Source organism: Rhinolophus sinicus, linkage group LG09 (genome assembly GCF_036562045.2).
Source record: "Rhinolophus sinicus isolate RSC01 linkage group LG09, ASM3656204v1, whole genome shotgun sequence".
Lineage (NCBI taxonomy): Eukaryota > Metazoa > Chordata > Mammalia > Chiroptera > Rhinolophidae > Rhinolophus > Rhinolophus sinicus.
The window spans coordinates 93,218,848-93,239,083 of NC_133758.1; the positions used below are offsets into that span (position 1 = coordinate 93,218,848).

At 32.3% G+C, this 20,236-nt stretch overlaps 1 protein-coding gene across 4 annotated transcripts in view; it reads right to left on the reverse strand.

The window, feature by feature from the left end:
* Positions 1-20,236, reverse strand: part of DGKB (diacylglycerol kinase beta) — a 642,123-nt gene that overhangs the window by 144,666 nt on the left and 477,221 nt on the right. For all 4 annotated transcript variants that reach the window (XM_019727049.2, XM_074340800.1, XM_074340803.1 and 1 more), the window contains one exon: positions 16,809-17,004. In XM_019727049.2, the coding sequence (XP_019582608.1) occupies positions 16,809-17,004 (196 nt within the window). The remainder of the gene's footprint in view (positions 1-16,808; positions 17,005-20,236) is intronic.

Below are 20,236 nucleotides of genomic sequence, written 5' to 3' on the forward strand. Positions count from 1 at the left end.
ACTTAGCAAACTTGAAATAAAAATGTACTCTTTAGTCTAAGATGTATCTATAAAAGTATACAGCAAACATCATATAAATGGTGAAATAATGAAATCCTCCCCAATATCAATGTCCACTATTACCACTTGGATTCAATGCTGTATAGGAAACCTTAACTAGGAAAATAAGAAAATGAAAATGAAAAAGTATAGGGTATTAAAAGAAGAAATAAAACTGTCATCACTCATGTGTGACATGATTACATATTTCTGAAATCTAACAAAATAAATAGATACATTATTAGAACTGATAAAAGGCTTTGGGAAGTTTGGTATTTTGTATAATAGCAAAGACAATTAGAAAGTAAATGTTAGAAAAGATACCATTTTGAACAGCATACCAAAACATCAATATCTAGGATTAACAGTACTACGTAGAAAATTATAAACCATTATTATAAGAAATTAAAGAAGACCCAAATCAATGAAAAGATCCACCACGTTCATGCATTGGAAGATATATATTGTAAAGATGTCAATTTTCCCCAAATTCACCTATGCGATTTCAATCAAGATCCCTGAAGTTGTTTTCTTGTAAGAGGGGAGGAATTAACAAGCTGATTCTAAAATGTGTAAGAAAAATGTGAAGGGTATGTTCTTCTTGAAGACTAAAACATTAATTAGGATGGTGAAGAACTGACATAAGGATTGAGAAATAGACCAGTGATACAGAACAGGTGTCAGCAAACTGCACCCTTGAGCCAAATCTGGCCCACTCACTGTTTTTGTCAGTAAAGTTTTATTGAAACACTGCCATTCCCATTCATTAGAAATTATCTCAGACTGCTTTCGTGCTGCTGTGACAGAGCCAAATAGGTGTGACAGAGCATACGACCCACAAAACCTAAAATATTTACTATGTGACACCAGAGAAAAGCTGCCTACTTTTTTTTGCATGGAATATGGAGTCCAGATATAAATCAACACATTAAAGGACACTTGAATTAAGATTATGTTAACACCAATGGGGAGAAGCCTTTTCAATAAATAGTGCTGTGTAAATTGAATAGTGATATGAAAAAAGAAATCATTCCTGATCTTGACCTTAAACCATACACAAAAATCAATACCATTTAAAAGTTAAAGTTAAACAAATGAATCTTCTCAAAAATAACATAGGGGATATGAAAAAGATTTCTAAAAAAACTAACCACAGATAAACATCAATAATCAAAAAGGAATACATTGACACACTGGACTTCAATAAAATTAAGATGTTCTGATTATCAAAAGACATCATTAATAAAGAGGCAAGCCACACAGTGGGAGCATATATTTGCCACCTATCTAAAAAAATACTCTAGTTCTTTCAGATACAGATAGATTAGATTAGATTGGATAGATTGATTGATCCAATAAAAATATACAAAGAGACTTTCAGAAAAGAAGATATCCAAATACCCTGGTCATACAAAATGGTGCTCCACAACATTAGTCGTCAGTAACATGTGTATTTAAAACAAAATAAATTAGAATGGCTAAATTAAAAAGACTCATATACCAAGTGTTGGTGAGGACATGGAGCAGCTGGAAGCCTCATTAGCTGATTGGAGTATAAATCAGTACAAACACTTTTAGCAGTACATAGTAAAGCTGAACAGACACATACCCTATGACCCAGCAATTTTCATTCCTCAGTCTAGACCCAGAAGAAAAACAACAACAATATACACACACACATATATATACATATATACACAAACATACATCAAAACACCTGAACAATAATGTTCATAGCTCCACACACACAAAAACAACAACAACAAAAAACCCCAAAACTATATACTAATATAATGTATAATATTGAGTAATGAAAATATGAAATTAAAGCTAGACATGAACGAATATATGCTATGTAATTCTACTTATATAAAATTTTAAATACAACAAAACTTATCCACATAATGGAAGTCAGGATATTGAGTAGGGTGTGTGTTTGGGGGGCTCCTGTGGGGTTGGTAAAGTTCTATTTCTTGATCTGAGAGAGTGGTTATATAGATGTGCTCACTCTGTCAAAATTCCTCAATTATACATCTAAGATGTGTGCACTTTTCTGTACAAATTCATTAAAGGGACCACATATAGTGGAACAGGGAGTAGGACATGGGAGGAGATGGCATGATATTTTTAGAAATATGGTCAGGGAAGTCTTCTCCCAGGAGAGCATATTTTAACAGTGACCTGAAAGAAGCAAGATAGAAGCCATGTGAAACTCTGAGAAGATGTGAGGTGAGAATATTCCAGGTAGAGGGAATATCAGTTCAAAAGCTCAGAGATGCTATTGTGCTTGGTATATTTGAGGAGAATCAAAAAGGTAAACTGGGCATGAGTGGAGTGAGTGAGAAGGAAAGTGGTCACAGATTCGATTGGCACATATTAAGCCATTCAATGCATGACTTATATGTACATTGACATTTTTGGACCTAATATGATTGCTCTTTGTTTGTTATTTTCCCGTTACATATACATAGCACATTAAAAACAGCCTTTAAAAACCCTATCTACTAGCCTTGGGGGGGGCGGGGGGAAGAAATAGATTAAAAATGAAGGTAATCAATTTGCTCAATTTAAGAGCTCAGTCCTGTTTCATTTAATCTTTAAAGTTTTGTCCATCCTACACAATATCTGATAAAGACAGAAACCATCAGTTAATCAAGAAAATAGTTTTAAAAAGTGTTAATAAAAGCGTAATCTGTTCATTCACTGATCATTTATGGAAAAAGAGTTATGTGCATATTTTATACATACATATGAAAGGCCTATATAGAGATAATGCTAGATTTAAGACATGATACCAGCAACGATGAAAACAGGACAATAGAAAATCATGCTTTAAAAGAACATATTACTCTTAAAAACCTAGTGAGTCCATCAAGAGCAGGCAATGAGATTTGAGACAATTGAAACTTATTCTCAGGTGGGAAAAGAATATGAACAATGATTACACTTCCTACACTTTATGAGAACCTAGATATCTCATACTCTGATAATTTCTCCTTTTTAATTTAAGCATAGTAGCATCAACATTACCAACAATAAAACAACGCATTGTAAGAACAATAAAATATAAAAATTCAACGTCTCGAATCCATGCAAAAGCTTCCCTGAGACTTGTGAATAACTGACATCCCTTCTGCCTAGAAAGAGTTGTTCAAAAGCAGGAGACACTTGTCTTCAAATAAAATCATACAACGCCTCCCACCTTCTCTTCCTTACTGAGTCTATGTTAAAGGGCTGTACATCTCGCTGACAGTTATTGCCACATCTACTGGCACACAGTCAGCACCAGTTTGAAAAGAGTTTTGCAGCCTGGCTAGGACCCATTACCTGTCCCTTGTCTTCTCTTATATGTGTTTTCATCCGAGCAGGCAGCACCTCGCAATGTCATTACTTGTCTGGCAGCTTATACTTTCCTGTACAACCTACTTTAGAAAGGGCTGTTATAAACATCTCTGTGAGTCACAAGTAATGTATTGTACCATCAAGAAAGAAACAGAAATTTAAGAGCAGTGGGTACAACCTGAATTGGTTGCTGAGGTGACTTGGTCTCTGCAGTAAAACAAATGGTGTGTGCAGTGGGGAGAGTGAAAGGTCATGGGCAATTTGCTTACATGGCTCCGAGGCAGTCAGTGCTGTTGCCACCACAATCTTACCATCTTTTAAAGAAAGTGAGAGATGGAAGGTGTGCAACCAAAGGGAGTACAGAGAGCAAATATTGTATTTTCCATGATTCACCAAAGGAAGAATAACAAATGAGTAGTGGAGATACCAAGAAACTAACTGGCATAAACAAAATATTTCAATCATTCCAACACCAAGAAAGAGTCAACTGTATTGTATTGTAATCAACTTTTATTGGTACATACATCCTAATGAAATTTGTCTCTTTTTTGGGAAGGAATGATAGATAACTTTTAATTGAAAGATAGATCAGAATGAATTCAAAACCTAATTCCTCATCAGGCCTCATTTAAAGATTTCAAGTCTTGAGAGCTCCACGACTTCATACATAATCTGAAATATGGATTCTGTTTTTATAATTCTCTGGTGTCTGGATTAATTCTTAGAAGGGCTCCTGGTTGCACAGCTGGAGAACGGCCTCTTAATTTTTGCCTCCTCTCTCACAAATGTGGGCCAAATTTGGAAGTATTTCACATATTCTAGATAGCCTTGTGCATAGTTTTAGGTTGATGGAATAATAATAAAACCATGTTACATTTCTATAGTTAATTACTATTTTTAATGTTTTGAGATGTACAAAATAACCTATGAGGTGAAAAAAAAAATCAGAAATGATTATTTCCATTTATATAGGTTAGGAAACAGACTTGGTCAACTTAATTGGTCTGAGGTCAGAGATTTCTTTTTAACATAGAATGTATTATAGTCATATACTTATAGTCTAGAAAACTAAAACTAAAGCCTATCTGTAAGAAATTCACTGGTCTTCAATGTCCATGTCAAAAATCTTTCCTCTCAGAGCTTGCTGACTTGACAAGAGTGACGAGGAAACAGCTTGGATTGAGATAAGAATTCTGTGTGAAATAAGAAATTGGTATCATACTAATTTCCTCATTTTTTTATTGCCCATGAAATAACTTCCTTTTATAATACAACTCATAGAAAGATGCAAAACCAAAAAAGATCAATACAGTATAGTCAACAATACTGCATTATAAACTTCAAAGTTATTAAGATACGAGACCTGAATTGTTCGCACAATTATGAAATTCTAATTATGTGAGGTAATAGAGGTGCTGGCTAACATGATTGTGGTAATCATATTGCAACATATAACGGTATCAAAGCAACACCTGTACACCTTAAACTTACACAATGTTATATAAGTGTATCTCAATTAAAATGCAAAATAAAATAAGTATCTCGCACACATAAAGTCAATACTGTATTGGGAAACATTTTTTCTACAGACCTTCCGAAGCTATTGTCTACTGAGTCATAAGTAGGTGTAAATGTGCTAAAATGGCCAGTCAAGAGAGTGAGTTGTTCAGCCACTGTGGCGGGCTCTCTCTATAGGAAGGGCCTTCTCATCTGGAGGAGGAAGAGTGATGAAATGTGAAGAATGCAATATTTTCAAAGGATGACATATAGAGGAAGAAAAGGAAAGGAAGTCAGAAAAGAAGAAATTCCCTTCTTTACCTATTTTCTTCCTCCTTCTCCCTTGGGATAATGCTTTGTAGTTAGTTTAGAGAACACTTTGTTCTCTCACACTCTCTTCTGCTATTAAAACAAAAGCTAAAGCCCCCTTCCTTCCTACTAAAGCAATGCTTTACTTTCCCTGGTTTTCTGATTGGGAATTCCAAAAGAATTTTTGTTCAAGTGATTTTTTTCTTCCATGCATCATTTAAATATCTGCATGGCCATTAACCTTTCTCCATGAATGAAGTCAGTATATATGCACACAGACACATAGACGCACACAGACACATAGCCACACACAGACAGACACACTCATGCACACCAACTGTCACTACATGATCAAAGTGTTTGAGTACTTAGTAGTAAATATCATGATTTGTTAAAGTCCACCAGAGGAATTTAAAATGTCAGATTTTTAAAAAGTTAGATCAACCTTAATGCCTAAATTAATGCATTTGTTTCACTTTGTTTGTTGGCACTATTTGGGATAACTGAATGGCTTCTTGACTACCAAAGGAAGCTGCATTTCAGCATCTACCGTAGACAGCACATTCAATTCCCTTCCTCAAGAATGAAAACACTGTTATAGTTCCTTGTAAATTGCTAACTTTTGTATGAACATTTGGATGAAAAGCAATGCTTGCAAAGCTAACATATAAAACATTCAGAAAACAAAGAGCAAAAATGAAAAACCAAAGAAAAAGCAATGGAAATCTAAAATAGTCTATTGTAAGACAATTGAGATAAAGACATTATAGAATCCTGTTCAAGAAATGGTTTTATTAATACAAAGGACAAAATATATTAATAAAGAATTTAAAAATAATTCCTAACTACAAAAATGTGCAAAACCTCAGATTCAACATCCCACTCAAAATAGCATGGTTAATATGCCAGTATATTTTAGTTGCATACTTTTAAAATAAGACATGCAGGTTAATTCATTTTATCTGCAAATCCTACACACATTTAAAATTCCTATTTAAATTTGATATAATTCCTTGTCTTTTAAAAATGAAATAGCATCTTTTGTAGTTTTATACTGGGTAAAAGATGCACTGACTTCTTGCTTCCCTCTAGGCTCACTAGATACCCTGGTACCTCGGTCTTAGTGAGCTGGCCAGGGTAATCTTAAGACTACACTATAAGGGCTCAGTGAAGAAAGTGCTCACCAAATATAAAAAGTGTGGCAAAATCATCAGTGATTAACATATTATTTCATTATTGCTCAATTACTTACAAGAGATTTAAGAGTTAAGGTATTCACTTACATGTGACTATGGATAGCTTATTTCACAGCATCAACATGTTCAAATATGAAGTGAAGGTCTCAGACCTATTTTCCGAAGACACATTTTTATGCACATGACTATTTAATTTTGAAAAGACATTTAATCACAAATCCCGTGAACCTTTCTTGCAGTAAATCTAAAAATGAGATGTCCTTGATGTTGGTTGATTTTCTATGTCTCATTATTCTTCTAAGAAGATACTTGGAAAATTTGAGTGCCATACTTAGTAAGAAAATATGCTTTATGTAGTTTTTTGGATGCAAATGTCCATGTTCTAAAGCGTCAGTAGGAAAAAAATCAGTATTCGAATGGCTTTAACTATCAGAAGATACATGAATTTAAATCATTGTGCATGAAAAGATTCTTAAATACTGCTATTCAATATTTTTGAAAATATTGTTACATTTGTGTTTCACACACAGAAATTAAGTTCTACAAATAGCAGCTGATTTTTTCATTAAATCAGAACCAAATTACTAATTTCAGTAATAATGGTTAGCTTTAACATGTTTTAAAAGGGTAGAAGGTACTTAATAGACCTGTCTTCAACACTGAAATGAACAACTGTTCAGGGAAATGAAATTGTTCGAAGATACATTTTCTTTCTGCCAATCTGTGAAATATAATATAATTATTCTCTTTTAATGAATCTCTCAATGAGGAACAATCTTTCAGAGCTTGAACAGGTAAAATATAATGATTATGGGAGCAGCTTTGTAAATAAAAGGATGGGATGAGATTGTTATTTTGTGCCATGTTATGAGATAATTAGAATAACAGTGTGACATTCATCAGGCATTTGCACTTTCTCAAAAAACTCCCTAGGGCTCATTTAAATTAGTCATGTTTATCCATGGAGATTTTTAGTCTTATTTCAAATGACTGTCACCTTGTAACAGTCAGGTCTCAATCTTTACCTTATTCTGATTAATAGCTGTACTTTACAGCAGCCAATAGACACTGCCTAAAATAGATACCAAAATCCTCCTGAGTTTACAAATCCGCAGTTTGTCAAAGAAAGAGCTAAACAGATGTTTTTATTATGCCAAGAAAATAATTATTCAGTGTGGAGAGCATGGTGATCTTTATAAATGTCTATCAATTTCCACAGAAACAGAGCTGGCTGGATACTGTCCAAGGAGCTACCATTTATATGTTAACTAGCTCTATGTAATAAAAGAGTATACTCATGAAAATTACATTCATGGCAATGGGATTCCGAGTGGTTAGTTGCCTTGGTTAACGCAAATTCATACTGCTCAAAACTAATTTAGTAGATGGTGGTATTTTAATAAAAAACAACAACAACAAAAAACAGCTCTCTGCTCTACTGGACCCACTGGCACCCTGTTAGTTAGACAAATGTGTACAAGGAGAACCAGGCACTAGATTACAGTGGTTTCATCATATCCATTAAGGTAATCAGAAAAACAAACACTTACAAATAAAGACAGGTAAAGTCTACTCTCTCATCTGGTATGGCTTCAAATCTCTAAATAAGATATCATTCCACAAAACGGTGCAATCGAAATTTAATTCTCAATGAGATTATAGTTTTGCTTGGTTACTATTTTCGATCTTGATGGAAAAGAAAACATAGTGTTTAATACCAAAAGAAGAAAAAAAAAAAAGAAACATGTCTTATGCTTAACAATTTGTGTATGTGATTTCATGTTTTTTTATAGTTCTTTATGTTTAGTGTTTTTAAAAAATCCTCCCTAATGTATTATAATATGTTCTGATTACAGGAAAAATTATTGTGAGTTCACTGGGATACATCTATTACATGAGATTTAAATCATTACCCTCAAATGGCAAGATTATTATAGGGTTTTATATTTAGCAAACGTCTATGAATAGTCTCATATTTGGAAACTTTATGTGACTACTATTTGAAGCATTCTTACAAGTATTATTTAATTAGTTGAAGCTTATATAACCAACCAATATTTACTTAACTTGAAAAATAATTTTTTTTATTTCCCCTACTGCATAAGTTTAACTTAAAATTGTAATGCAGTTTTTATAATGCAGCCTTAGCCTAAATTTGTAATAAGAACCTGCTATTATTTTCAACAAACTTCTGGATTGGATACTATGTCACAGAAACAATAAAGGTATCATTTTATCATTGATAGTAGATGTTAACATTATAGAGAAAATGACCCAATAAAGCACTTATACTTTTCACCTTTCTCTGAAGTTATAATTAAAATCAATAGCTAGAAATATAGAGGGTTTCAGCACAGCATTAGCATTTTGAAAATAAGAAGGTATTTTATGGATGTCAACTACAATTTTATATATATATATATATATATATATATATATATATATATATAAAAATAAATATATATATATATATATATATATATATAATATATATATTTAAAAGAAGAGGAGTATAGCATTAGGAATAGAGACAGTTGAAATGTAATGGCTGAGTGCGATGTCAGAGAGGTAGTGGATGGGGGAGGGGGCTTGTCACTGTGCTAGGGATATAAATGATAAATGTCTAACTATTACAGTGTTTTGTGCACCTGAAACTAATAAAAAAGTGTTATAAAACAAACAAACAAACAAACGAAAAAGAAGGTATTTTGCCAGCTGAGCCTTAACTTTAAAGCTCAAGTAAACAAATTCCCTTTCTTTTTCCCTTGCAGCTATTAAATTTATTCCCAAGTCACATATTTTTTTCAAAAAGTGACTGCTACTAAAAACTCATTTTTCTCAAATTTTCCCAGGTTCATCAGGTGAAAGCAAGTTGCTCCTTGTTCTAACATCCCTACCCACCTGTGCTTTGGATTGTCTCCATTTTTCTCATTTCAATTTGTTTTCAAGAATAAGCCCTTAATAGCAATGATCTCATTTATGTATCAGAAAATACCATTATTCTGTTTCAGTGATTTCTTCTCTTTTGTATTATATCCAAAATGATTATGTGGCCCTACGAATTTTACCAATCCTTTTAAAATAATTTCTAGAATTATACTGCATGTCAAATTTTCTTTGGAAAATTATAACGCATGTCAGATTTTGAAAATTTGAACATGGGGATAAAGGGCAGTAATGCCAGCCACAAAAAGGTATGTCATATAGCTCCAGAAGTGATACAGGAATATCCTGAAGATTATCACATATAGTTTCAATTGTTCCTAAAATATTAACTTATTCAATGCATGATTCCTGCTTTCCAAATTTCTAGGAGACTAGTAGTTTCGGTGAAGCTTCTATAGGGCCATGGCAAATAAATTTCATAAATGCTTCTTCATAATATATATGCTTTTATAGGCCAAAAATAAAGAGTGCAGAGTCTTATATTTTGAAATACATTTCTATTTTTATACACAAGATATATGTCTTATATGCTCTAATTTCTTTTCATTTCTATTTTATAAACTTTGGAAGCATGAGTTTTGTAAAAACAAAACAAATAAAGTCACCACATTAAGATATCCAGGTATAGGATGCAATCTTAAATTGCAAACAGAAATTTTTGTATTTAGATAGCTCTATTAAGTATGTCCTATTCTATGCATTATCCATTGCTGGAGAAATTCAAGGGAGGTAGTTTAAAAACACACAATTAGAAACTCATTTTGCAATATGTCCTTAAAGGTCACTAGGTAGCAAATGTGTGGACCTATATCTATTTTCAACCAATGAAATTATCATAGTATTAATATATGCATATATTTTTGTGAAATGCTACATCTCAAATACCTTGATTTTTTTCCAACAATTTTAATATCCAGGTATAATAATAATGCAGCATGAAATCCTTTTCTTGTTTCTAAATTTAATTGATTTAATCACCGAATCTAAATGCTTGGAAATTGTTCTGCTTGCCGGTGTTTGAATGCCAAACACATCATCTACAGTTCTAAAATGAATGTTGCAGTTATATTTAGACAACTTAAAACACTGCATTCTAAATTACCCTAAATAACCCATAGAAATATCTAGAAACAATGATAATAATGGATGACATATGTTCATTACCATCAAATTTCAGATAAGTATAACTTCTATGAGGTATAGAAAATATTACAGTCTTACTATTTAAATGCTCTTTGTGAAATTATCTAGTAGGCAATGCAATGCACAGCACACATGCATTAATCTCAACTCTTCCAGAACTCACTATTCCCAATTTAAAGATGAAGACATCAGAGCTAATAACCTTATTTATCTTCAGAGACAAAATAAATTCAAGTTTTGCCAAGGTTTCACAGACATCAACTCATTTATTTTCTTTGATCAATTTGGCTTGAATTGACTTTTTATCCCTGCTTCTTGAGAGTTTTCAAAAAACAATATTAATAAAGTCATTTGATATAGAGAGATTCCTTGACAGCCAATCAGATAAATAGTCTCTCATGTCTGGCTCCTAAAAAGAATCAGGGTTTTAGTCTTTCCTAGCAGAGTGCACAGACATAAAATAAGTAGGGTAGGTGCATGTGCAGTGTAAAGTACACAGGAAAAGCTTATTCTTGGGGACCTGGTACATAGTAAATTTTATGCAAGATGATGTATAATAAAAATATTGCTTACAGGAAGTGTTCAAAATTGGGTCTATGAAAATGATGTGAAGTGGTGAAAGCTGAAATATTAGCCTGGTGAAGTTGTCTATACCTTAGTTTTTCCTGTCCCATCATCATAATTTTTGCCATATGCATGTACCTCCTGTATTATTATTTAGTTTTGTGTTTTCTTTTGAACTCTAGTTTTACTTAAATTGATTTATTAAAAACAAAACAAAATTTAGATTACAATGATAAAATTAAAAAGCATCCCTTTAAAGAAAAAATTAACTGTAACTGCAAATATGAACACTATTAAATTTAAAAATATTCATCTGTATACTGCTTACACTATCTCAGCAGAGTACATGATTCACTTCGGGAAATTGTGTCCAAATAAAAGAATCAGCATTGGTAAACGGGGATGAAATCATCAAAAAATCCATGGATGACATCATAGGCTAGTTTTTAAAATACACTTTTGTATGACGGGTACCTGGCTAGCTATATCCATATGTGGGGTAGAGAGTCACCTAGTTATTGAGATTATAAGCAGGAGGCCCAGATGCTTCTGACAGTACCTCCCTTAACTTCTGACAAAAGTTTGAAACTCTATGGCTTGAATATAATTACTTTTGCTCAGTGGATTTCAAACTTTTTAAAGCAGTCAATTTTTTTTTTCAAATGAAGCAGTATTTTTTAAAACAGTAAATAAAGGAGAAAATAAGAATTTTATTTGTATAAACATATTTTAAAGCTTTAAATTGTTAACACTCTCCATACAATCAGTCTATGATAGTAATGGGTTATTTTGATGAAGACAGTTGCAGTGTCACAGGCATCCTATTTTTCATTGATTTCTTCATTTTGTTTTGTGTACCATTGGGAATATTCTGATCCAGACAAATAAGTAATTGTAAATGGTATGAACGTTTTATGGTCGTCTTGTACCATTTTGATTTCATTAATGGAAAGTGGAATAGTTGGACTTGTAACTTCAAAGTTAAAACCTTTAGGTTAACTATCGTGTTCCCCCCAAAATAAGACCTAGCCGGACCATCAGCTCTAATGTGTCTTTTGGAGCAAAAATTAATATAAGACCCAGTCTTATTTTAATATAAGACAGGTATAATATAATATAGTATAGTATAGTATAGTATAATATAATATAATATAATATAATATAATATAATAAATACTGGATATAATATAATACAATACAATACAGGGTCTTATATTAATTTCTGCTCCAAAAGACGCATTAGAGCTGATGGTCCGGCTAGATCTTATTTTCAGGGAAACACGGTAAAAACTGCTCACATTACTACTTGAGAGGCCCTCACTGGTTAAAAAATACTTCCCAAAGGAGTCTTTTTAATAGTTCTTCATTTTTTTCAATACAAATGTATGATACAATGTTACTTGCTGTCTAGTTCAGATGTTCATTTGAAGTTTCAATTAATCAAATTTCTCTTAATCTGAATACCTAGCTGAACCATTGTTTCAATTTCGTTGCTGGCTCTTTATCTGCATTTTGAGAAGGTTTATAATCCGTGATAAACATGCACTTGCTATATAAACTAGTACAGGCCTTTTATTTTTGGGAGCTCGTTTACTTATACAATTTCTTTATAAGCAAAACATTTTCTAAAAAGTGATTTCCATGTTGATTTAAAATATTAGTATTGTCATTTCCTTTTATTTCCACTGGTTATTATGCTATGTTTGTGTTTTGTGCCAAACAAAAGTACCTGAGTTTATGGGACTTTTAATTACATGTGATTCACATGTGCTGTGGTGGCAATGTACCCATTTGCACAATTATTTTCATTAAATATGCAAATATATATATATATATATATATATATATATATATATATATATATATATATATGACCATTGCACAGCAACATACTCCAGTTAATGTCACAGTTATTTATTTATTTATTTATTTGTATATAAATGTGGACATGTGTATATGTAAATCTATCTTTTAAATCTATCTCTCTATCGATCCATGGAGAAGGAAGAGGAGCAGGGGAAGAAGAGGAAGTTGCTGTTTTTTGTTTGTTTTTTGTTTTGGTCTGGTAACACAATGTGATGATTTGAGAATCGTTAATAGGAGAAAACGATTTTATAGAACACACTTTAACGTTTTTTTATTATAGTTTTTCTATATCGTTCCAAAATACAGCAATAATGAATTTGAACCAAGTTTTTTACAGAACCTCTGAAGAATTGCAGTTATAACTCATTCGAACAGTTTGAAAAATAATGGTTTAGCTGAAGGCCTTTATTTCTTTTAAAATGCAAATATCTCTACTTTTATCTGCAATCAGTCATTTATACATTAATGTGAATCAATTTATTAGACATCTTTCTGAGGCTTAGATTTAATTCAGAAGAGGGGGAAGCAAAGATGACCTCAGCAACTGAAAGAAAGGGGAGAGACTGACTATTAAAGCTAAGACCTATTTGGTCTACCTCACAATTTCCTAAAGACCACGTTGTCCATATACAATACACTCATTTGTTTTTCAAAAAGAAAAAAACAAAACACCAAAAGACAAACCCACTAAGAAAGTGTCTACTGAATTAGGTGAATGTGAGTGTGACTATGTTTCAGAATCACATCTAACTGTTTTAGACTATTTTGCTGGAACAATAAAGTAATTAAATTAATGACTTATAATTTTGGTCAACTCAAATTAAATCAACCATAAAATTTCCAACTAGTGAATTTATTAATTGGAGGTACTCTGACCTTATGCTGTGAGTATACTCAAATGTTGGGAGCAATTTTATTGTGCAAGAGTCCCAGATCATGTACAGCATAATACAAATGAGAAGAATGCTCCAAATCTAATTTTGTACCTTGTGTTGATACCTTTTTTATTTAAAAAAAAAGAAAGAAAAAGAAAAAAACAACAACCTGTAAACTTTTTAATTTAAATCCTACAACTAAATAAAATAATTTATCTTTATTACAAAACTTAAGTTATGTCTGTTTCCTCCATTCTTTCCCCCAGCCCCCATCAAAAGCTTTCTAAAGTTTATGGAAATAAGCATCCATTGCAGTATAGTAAAAATTTAGAATAAATTTCAAGTTTTTATGAAGGCATATCAGAAAAATTGTTAATTAATATTTTGAGAAAGTGCTTTCTGAAAAAGAAGAAAGTTACACTATTCAATTTTTCATTTCTTTACTTAAATATTTTCTAAGAGTGAAAGACATTAATTTGAATCTGGGTTAAAGAAAAGTGTTGGACTAGAATTATGTTTCCCATATTTCATTCTAAAGGCAATACTAGCGATCATTTTGTGTAAATTTGAAAATATAGATCTAAAATATTGATCAACCCGCACAGTAATATGATTGTTGTTTTTGTGTCAAAAAATTGAAACCAAAATCAAATGATAGAAATATTTACCATTTAGGATTGAGATACATGAAGATATTTTAAGTAGTAAATTTCACTTTTTACTATCATGTACGACATTCAATAATTAACCAAATAAATTTGAAATCAAAACTTAGAAGCATTTTGAGACACTTTTGGCTATTCTGTTGCAAAATATATCCAATTAGAAACATTTCCTTTATAAATTTAATTAAAAGGAAAAACTGATTATTATATAATAGTCTAATTTTTTATACTCAGCTGATAATGTCCCTTGTAGCAATGAAATTACACTTAACTTGAAATAAAACTAAATCCAAACTACAAACATAGTCGGGTGACAGAAGGAACACCAAGTAGAGCCAAATCAGTTAGAAAGACGCTTCTGCTATTGCTCACACAAGACCTTCAAAAACTCTAGCTTCTACCATTTTTCTCCATCCTTGTATTGAAAAATAAGTATTCCTAAGTCACAAGCCCTGTAGGTTCCCTACAGCAGAAAGCAAGAAGATAGAATGGGAAGAGAAACCATATCCTATAGTTATGAGCACTAACAGTCTATATGACAGCACTTCTGTATGAATTGTCTGTGCTTTATTCCAAATGTGTATTCCTGAAAAAAGCATACAAAGGGGAATAGTGAGGCCAATAAATGGCATGTCTGCTGTATCTCCATACAGGGTGTATACACACTTGTCCTGGTGGGCCGAAGCTATGAGTCTTAGAAACTTTAACAGCTCAGTGGGTGAACACAGGTGACAGTTGAGCATTGAGAATCAATTCAGATACATATGTGTAATATCTACATGCAAAAGAACAGGTTATATATTGGTATGTAATGACCAAACAGAAAAATAATCCTGGAAGTTCTTATATATACTATATATAAAACTTAAAAAAAATTATATGGACTATGTTACTATATAATAGATATGTACTCATTGCTTTCCTAGAGAGAACAGAGATTTTTAAGTTTGATCTTAGTATGGTCCTTGAACTAATTTTCATATTTAGACATTTTCATTAATTTTCTAGAAATCTACTAATGTTACATTTAAACATACACACAATATTCATGACAATGACTCCTATAAATAAATGATTACACCTAATTCCCCTCCTTTTCAAATTTACAGAGCACAAACCTACTCATTTTTTAATGTACTTCTCTTTCAACAAAACATTTCCTCCAATGTTTTCATACAATTAGATTCATTCTGAGTATAAAACATTTTAATTAGTTTTATGTAAACTTGCTTATATTAAATTGCATGACACTTTAGGATTTACCTCTATTAGAGTTACACATTTAAGGTCCATCAAAGCCTTCTATCATTGGCAAGTTGTAACAAGCGCTTCTTTGAAGAGGATACCTAATATTTTCTCCATCAATATTTGTCACCCTTATAGTCAGCAAATTCCATATAACAGAAGTCACTGCCTGCTACTGAAACTTAAATCAGATACTGGAAGACATCAAAACATAAAGCTATTTCCTACCACAATCAAGCCTGCCAACCATCCTTACATTTTATTTCTTTTAAAAATATATACATTCATTTATTTTATCGGGCTATAACACCTTCATATTTCATCTTTGATATGTTGAGCTCAGCCAATATGTTTTCTTAGATATGTGAATGCCATCAATGGTATTAGGTAGATTCGGGAAGGTAAATAAATATTATAGATAATATCATAAATTATTAGGGCATGATCAATTATCAGAATATTATCAATTTGATATCTTTGTTTTAGCAACAAGGATTAGTTGTCATGCCCCAATGTGAAATACATTACAATGGAGTTGAAAATTGTGATTCACAACTATTCTGTCCTATTTTGTTAGTTCTTTGACCTCTGTTTCCCAGGTTTCCTACTTGTTATTAAATTTCTGGAAAAATAGCAGCATACAACTCAAATTTGTTGTGGGATATTTGAACATTCCATTACATATGGTAGATAGAAAAATAGCTCAATGGACGATAGCCTCAATGTCATAGCTGACTGAGAAAAACCAAGAACAAACAAATCTCGCAACACAATCTTAGAAAAGCCTTAATTAGGCCCTTGTTACAGCAGCTCAAATATCCTGATAAAGATAATCACATTCCAGAATTTAATGTACAATACATACTATATTTTTATCCACAAAATATCCACATGTATTTATTTTCAGTGGGAAGATATATATCCAAAGAAGGAGAATAAAGGAGGAATAGCCAGTTTACACACATGATTTTAGATTGTATAATTTAATCACACATGCATATCTATTATGAAAAATACAACTGTATAAGTATATAGACTTATACAATGGAAAACTTTAATGTTAACATAGCCTTCAAAAGCAGATTAAGATCAATTTAACAAATAAATGTTAGAAAACCTACCTTGACTTGCAAACTTCAACTCTTTGGCATCTGTGAGTGTGGTCCTTTTGTCAGACACTTTTTTCTCTATCCGGCGATGGCTTCGTCGTTTCTTAGACTCTCCCCAAAGATTGGATCCTCCATGCATGCTTGGTATATTCAAAATAGCAATTCCTTCCAGAGAGATGTTTATTAAATCTATCTGTACTCCATCACACTGATCAGTAAAAACAACAACAACAAAAAGACAGAAACAGTAAGATATTTTATCTTTTTTTTTCTTGATTTCTTCTTTAGGCATTATATCTTTATCTCTTAATAAGAGCTTTTGAATACATAATCTTGTTATTTCTAAATAAATTTTTCAAGAACACTTAGTTACTTTAAAAGTCAATATGAAAGATAAAGCAGCCCCTAACATTAACTAGTTATCAAGCATAGGCATTAAAAATGATCAAATTAAATCATTAGTGTCTCTTTGTTCACAGAAAACCTTTGGGAGGGAGATATGTTAGTGTCTGAATATATAACCAGTTATAAATTTCCAATGTGTGTAAAAGATGTTGATTCTGGGAAGTTTGTTCAGATTTTAGGCATAACTTTTAATGATTGCATCCTATTTAGAACACACTGCAAGGCACTATTGGGGGAAAGTGAAAAAAACAGAATTCATAATTCATGGTCTCACTTTTTCGGGCAGAGAAAGAAGTAGCGTAGGGGACTCTTGAAAAAAAGAGAAACAACGTAGAAAACAGCAATTGCAAGAGCTCTGGAGTGGCTAAGGATGGTTTCTTGGCCTAGAATAATTTCCAACACAGTGTCAAAGGCAATGGGAGGCACAGTTGTCAAAATGAATATGGAGGACCAGGCAGGCTGAGTGAGGAAAATGCCAGGAGTAGCACTACACAGAGTCTCAGCCCATCATTACCTTATAGCTGCTGTGACGATAAATTGGGAAATAGAAACCATCAGGCAGGCAGATCTGTTTTGTTTTGTTTTGTTTGCCTGGTGACAAAGCACTGTCTTGATTTTGAAATATGTGGAACTTGCTAACAGACTATGCTTTGCAACATTCAGAATGGTCACTTTAAAAAAAAAAAAAAATGTTCTGTTCAGGGATCCCACTGATGGCCATATATGGAGAGTGACAAGGCCATACTGTTTTTTTTTTAACTATTTATGTATTCATTTGCTTTGAGTTTTCTAAATGGTAGTAATTTTAAGTCTATCCCAGATATTGTTCTCCCATGTTCAGTTTATAAGTCAGTACAAGAAGAGATGTAAATATACAACATTTTGTTTTACAAAGAACTTTGCTACGGATACGCATTTCATAACGTGAGGTATGTCTGCAGTGGGATTGTTTTATTTGCCATGTCTTGTTACAGAAAAAAAAAAAAAAGGTAATAACTTCATCATTCTTTCTCAAGGCAATCAGGATTTCTGAACCTAGAAGAGATAATGTTCCACCAAAATGATAAAAACAGAAAACATAAAAAATCTCTTTTTCCACATTTGCCTCATCACACTAAATCTAATACTGTAACTTGTTCACTAAAATATAAAAACTGTGAAATAAAGAAACACATCTTGAGCCTACTTGGCAGGGCTAGAAACCAATTCTAGAGAAGGTGCCAAGTTCTCATTCAATTTGTTTCAATGAGGGTGAAACCAAGGTCTGGGTAATGCCTTCCCCCCCCTTCTAAACAAGTGTTTTTGTTTTTGGTTTTTTTTCTTTCCTCCTTTTCGTGTATTAAATTAAGATGATTTCTTTTTACTAAAGAATTCTGCTCATGTGTATACTCACTTACCACTACATATTCTAGATAAACAGATATTAATTTCATAATTAAAAGTAATCTTGTGTAAATACCCTGCAGGCCTCAATGAATCAAACACATACTGTGTGTCAGGCCTCCCACTGTCTTCAAGTGGAATGTACTGGCTGGATAATTAGATAGTACATATTTTTTAACCTTATTTGCATGCATATTATATCTTTTGCACACTGACAAGCAGCAGTAACAACAAAAGTCAGATTACCACAGGGAATTCCCACAAAGAAGTCTTCATTCCTTATAATTTGCAGCCTAAATTAAAATAATTTGATCTTTGACAAGGATGAAATGTCAAGCAGAAGGGGGTCCTCTACAAGCCATGGCCTGTGGCTTCTGAAATCTGCCTAATTTATGTCAGTCACTTCTTAATACATATTTAAGTATTACACGAAAAATATGATAAATATGCAACCTGACACCTTTGGTATTTCCCTGCTGTTAATTTATAAAGGTCTGGTTTCCCCCAAACTGACTAAAATCATTTAAATAACAGAAGAATTGCGAAATAAGCTGGAGTTGGGGCCTGGCTTCCATTTTCACTCGATATTGAACACAGCAGGTAGTATACTAAGACAATTATTTGACGAGTCCTTAGAACCCCACTGTGACAAGTTACTTTCAGAATTAGGGAAGTATTCCTTTGTTCATCTTCAGAAAAGGAGAGCATGTTGCAAATAGGATTTTTTTTTTAAAATTGAACTAGGAAAGTTACATGTGACTATTGAGAAATATCATTGTATACTCTTATTCATGTTTTCACTCTTCAGAGTCTTGTCAGGTGTAGTTTTAAGGAAACAGAGTAAGTAGCTCTCTGAAAAAATGAAAAAAAAAAAAAATGGTCAAGGAGTGCCAACGAAGAAGGAATGAAGAACACGGAGGTTACTGTGAGAGCAGGACAGTTAATGTCCTTACATAAATTGCTATTTATTAATGATTTGTTTCCACTAGTTCTTGACCCCAGGCTACCTTCCTCTGTTTGCTTTAACATTATGTTCATTAGTCTGGAAAATTTCAGGGCTAGTTCTGATAGAGACCAGGAATTGTAGCACACCGGTTGAGTGCATAGAAATAAAAGCTGAGGTGAAGGCTATGAAATATAAACAAGTTATAACACTGTGTCAGATAATATTTTCATCCGCTTTGAAGATTTATGATTTTTAAAAAGGTAGCTACGGAGGAAGAGAATATAAAAGCTTAAAAGCTAACAGCCTCGGTTAGTCAATAAATCCTGAATATTTTTATTATGGAGAAAAAAGGTCGTTAACATATAGTACTACGGGAGCTATTTGCAGAGTGCAAAACTGTGATGCCATTGTCCATTCTTTCAGTTTTAAAATAGAAGGTTTCATTACAGACACAAATTTACCTAAAAGAAAAGATGTTTTAAAAAAATTTGCCAATGTATTTTAATCTTAGTTTACAAATATACCCTGAACGATACCATATGGATGTTAAGGTCAAGCTTTTATATGTAAATTTAGTGTTTCAGATTCATTTAACATGTCATTTGATATGAAAATTCAAACATGTGAAGAACCCTGGAGAGCTATAAATGCGGACAATAAATTTGATGAGATAAAATTAATGATAAACTAATTTTTTTTCATAGTG